We start from the raw sequence: 3,889 nt of genomic DNA on the forward strand, positions 1-3,889 counted from the left end.
CCGTGGTGGTGGAGATGATGGCGGAATTCGGCGATAAACTTTTAAGCAATTGTGGGAATTGCTTTGGATGGTTGTGGAGGGTTGATGGATGGCAGTGAAAGGGCAGCGAGATGCCAAGAACGCTGCTCTGATACCAAGTGTTAGAACCCTTGCAGATTCTAAACTTGGGGTTGATCTCTTTAGGGGATCGGCCTCCTTAGAACTCTATAGGGGTTCCTCCCTCCAAGTTGCTGCTCAAAGGCTGCAGAAAAGATTCATCTATTGCTTGAGAAAAGAGGAGGAATACATGGCTATTTATAGGGCTTCTAAACCCTAACTCCTAATAGGACTCCTACTTAAGACTCTTACTTCTAACCAACTCTTAATATGACTCCTACTCAAGACTCCTATTCCCTTACAACTCCTAATTCTTCTCTAAGAAAAAACCTCCTACATGAATGTCCCTCTCAATTAGGACTCTCCTAACTAGAGTCCTAACAGAATGTCCCTCTCATTTAGGACTCTCCTAGCTAGAGTCCTAACAGTTTTACATGAATGTCCCTCTCAATTAGGACTCTCCTAGCTAGAGTCCTAACAAAGGGCGACAGTAAAGAATGCCGTTGGCGCAAGGAGGAGAAGAGGGCGTGACGTGGTGGACCTTATTCAGCTTTGAAGGAGGCCGACGCAACGATCCTAGAGGACGTCCGTGGAAAACGTCGCACTACTTTGAGATGGAGTCACGGTCCACAAGATAGTAGGAGAAAGAGCCGAGATTCGATAGAGTCCGGCGGGGAGACGGGTCTACTTCCAAATGTTTAGAAGTGGCCTTCACGACGAGTGCTCTGATACCATGATAGAAATGAAATAGAAAGAAGAAGATTATATTGATTGAAACAATTCACAATACTCCATATTTATACATGTTTAGAAGGAAGAATTTTTCTCAAGAGGAGAATTTTCCTTAACAGTTTTCTGATATCTCCGATGGACCATTACGTCTACTTCGGCAGCACGATCGTCCAACTCGACGCCCTTGTTCCGTGACTTGTTTAACCTACTGTTTCCACGGAAGCTGGCCTTTCGAGTTTCGCGCACCACTGCCTTATATAATTAGAACAAAAAGGGACGTGGGAGAAGGACCATTACGGGCTCGGCTTCCAGCCAATCTAAAGGTCGAGCTTCAATTGCTTAAATATCGGTATAAGCAGCTACCACCGTTGAGGTTGGAACATTAATCGACCATTTCGGTCGCATCTGCATGACCGGCATAACCATTGTTTATTGTGGTCTTCTTTGTATACCCCATGGAACATCGTAGGGCTGCGTCACTAATTTAGTAGTAGCTTATTAAGAACAGCATAGAATTAAGAGAGAAAAAAAAACAGCAAAAGTTTCCTGCCAGTGTCTCTTACTCTGAAAAAGCTACAGCGTAGGGGATAACGTTCCGTGGGAGTACCACCACAAATTCTAGTGTTTGGCGAGCAGGCCTCGCGGAGCTTGAATCACATCTGACTGACATCCAAGTTCCAGATTCCAGTACTCAACAGGAAGTCAACGGAAGTGGGAGAGGCCTTGGCACCTCAGCTAGCTTCTCGGTTTTGAAGTTTAGAATGGTCTCCTATCAGCTTCATCGCTGCAAGGGTGTCTCAAGGTCAATTGATCTGGCGGTCACCCTAAGAGGATAAAAAAAGAACGAGCCGTGACAGGATAATTCAGAAATCAGAGGCCCTTTTTACACGCAAAAATTATTAGGACTGCCACTACAATCATACCATATACACGCGCACACATTTTTTCATCAACGCATCGACGATTCGACATCGTTCCCTCGTTGCCCACGATCTGAACCATTTATTTCATCGCATCAGGATAGATGATCGTCATCATCTCCAAAGCACTGATATAGCTAGACCGCGGCGGACGGGCGAAAGCGGTAAACCTTCAGATGGGCGCCCGGCGCCACCGCCTCCAGGAAGATCCTCGCCGTCCCCTCGTGGGACACCGCTGCAGTCTCTTTCTCCACCAGCGCGGCCGCCACGATCCCCCACCCGCCGCCCTCGCCCTCGCCTCCGCCTCCGCCGCCCGCCGCCAGGCACGCCACCATCGCCGCCTGCGCCGGTCCCAGGCTCGGGTTGTACGCCGCCGACTCTACGTAGGACCCCGAGTACACCCTCCCCCGGCCGTCCGCCACAGCGAAGCCCGCGGCGCACCCGCTGTACGGCGCGTGCGATGACCTCGCTGCCCCCTCCGCTGCCTCCCTAAGCCGACGCTCCAGCCCGCCTCCCCCGATGCCATTGCACAATCCCCCACCGCCGACGGCAACGCCCGTGGCATCAAGGGCGCCGAAATCGTTGTCGTGCGGCTCTAGGAGGAGGGGGGCGTCCTTGTGGAGGAGGTCCGGGGGCCCGAACGGGTGGGGGAGGAGGGAGGCGAGGGGACGGAAGGCGGGATCCTCATCGGAGGTGACGAGGATCTGGATCTCCGCCGCGCCGCGGATCTCCTGGAGGAACTGGCGGCAGTGGCCGCAGGGGACGGAGGAGACGGCGACGCAGCGGATGCTGGGCTCACCGTGGGCGTTGGCGTTGGCCATCAGGAACTGCTCCGCGTGGACGGAGTGGTGTAGCGGCAGGCCGGGGAACTCGAGGTTCACCCCGAGGAAGATCCGACCGCTGGCCCCCAGTCCGACGGCCCCCACGCGGTAGTTGGAGATGGGCGGCCGCGCCAGCCGCTGGGCTGCGGGGACCAGGAGGGGGAGGAGCTCCCTCACGGCGGCGACGCCCGACTCCTTAGCCATCGCCTGCGCCTCCTCCGCTTCGATCACGAACTTTCCAACCGTCGATCTCGCTGGCTTCTCCTCCATCTCCTCTCGCTCGCCGATCAGGAATCGGATGGAAATCACACGCACACAGACAGAGAGAAATGTACAGATGCAGGAAAGGAACTGATTGGTATCTTTGGTTTTTCCTGCAAGCTGGGAGGTAAAAAGAGGCGAGGGAGGAGGGCAGGGCATGTGCCAGTTGTATTTGGAGGACGAGATGCTATTTAAATGCACGGAAAAAGTGGCCTTAACAACCAAAACTAAAATTGTAGAGAAGAAAAAACCATTGTTGAGCTCTGTTTCGTGGTAAACCACCGGTCGAGCCGCCCACCTTGTAGGAAACATGATTCTTACCATTCCAATTTCCAAAGCCATCAACCGAAGCATACCCCGCATCGGAAGGTTAAGAAAATTATTGTTATTATTATTATTTTTTTTCATCAAAATGAACGGACGATTGAGGCAAAATCATACTAGTAATTATATTTGATAAAATTGGAGCCCGAGGGATGTATTTAGACTTGCACAGACGGAATCTGCATCCTTCTTATGGGGTCCCGTACTTTCAACCGATGGAAAGTGACGAAGGCAGTCTTCCTTTCCTTCGTCGATTGGTGGCTCGGCCGAGATACCCAGCCGCAGCTCCCGCTTTCGTGAGGATGTCCGGTCCCTAGTGGTGAGTTCGAATAATTGAATATTAGGTCGTTCCGCTAATAATTGTAGCATGCATGCTTATCATAATTCTTTCAAAATATGCACGTCTTATCTTTTTATTTTGTCTCCACAACCACACTGTTTGTTAATAATACTCGAATATTGCTGTCTTTTTTTGTCGTTGGGCGAAGGGAATGCCCCACGACTTGGATGCTGGGTACTTTTTCCATGAAGGTTGCTTGAGAACTTGTTCTCTTACCTTAGTTTTTTTTTGCGTTGGCGTTCGAAAAAGCTAAAGAAGAAAGGATGGATGTTTCAGTCGGGAACCTACGACCGCAGATGCCATCAAGTGCTGTGACATTCGACAAGGATGGATGAGAGATTACTGTCCTTGTTAAATGCAAGATGATGCATGAGAAAATTTCCAGTCGGCCTAAG

General features: G+C 51.0%; 1 protein-coding gene across 3 annotated transcripts; it reads right to left on the reverse strand.

Moving 5' to 3' along the window:
• Window positions 1-835: 835 nt before the first annotated feature.
• Window positions 836-3,030, reverse strand: LOC135649880 (cytidine deaminase 1-like). Of its 3 annotated transcripts, XM_065168822.1 has the most exons (3): window positions 1,752-3,030; window positions 1,392-1,652; window positions 836-1,307 (listed from the first exon to the last, which is right to left on the reverse strand). In XM_065168822.1, the coding sequence occupies exon 1, from the start codon at window positions 2,987-2,989 to the stop codon at window positions 1,886-1,888; it is 1,104 nt and encodes a 367-aa protein (XP_065024894.1). In that variant the 5' UTR covers window positions 2,990-3,030; the 3' UTR covers window positions 836-1,307; window positions 1,392-1,652; window positions 1,752-1,885. The 3 variants fall into 3 exon arrangements, with proteins under 3 accessions (XP_065024894.1, XP_065024888.1, XP_065024885.1); XM_065168816.1 differs by having other exon boundaries at window positions 836-1,612; XM_065168813.1 differs by having other exon boundaries at window positions 836-1,652.
• Between the last annotated feature and the right edge of the window lie 859 nt (window positions 3,031-3,889).

The sequence above is a fragment of the Musa acuminata genome, chromosome BXJ1-4 (assembly GCF_036884655.1).
Source record: "Musa acuminata AAA Group cultivar baxijiao chromosome BXJ1-4, Cavendish_Baxijiao_AAA, whole genome shotgun sequence".
NCBI classification, from domain to species: Eukaryota; Viridiplantae; Streptophyta; class Magnoliopsida; order Zingiberales; family Musaceae; genus Musa; species Musa acuminata.

Excerpts from the sequence above, each read along its gene's own strand:
- LOC135649880 (XM_065168816.1), bottom strand. The coding sequence starts at position 2,989 with ATGCCCTGCCCTCCTCCCTCGCCTCTTTTTACCTCCCAGCTTGCAGGA.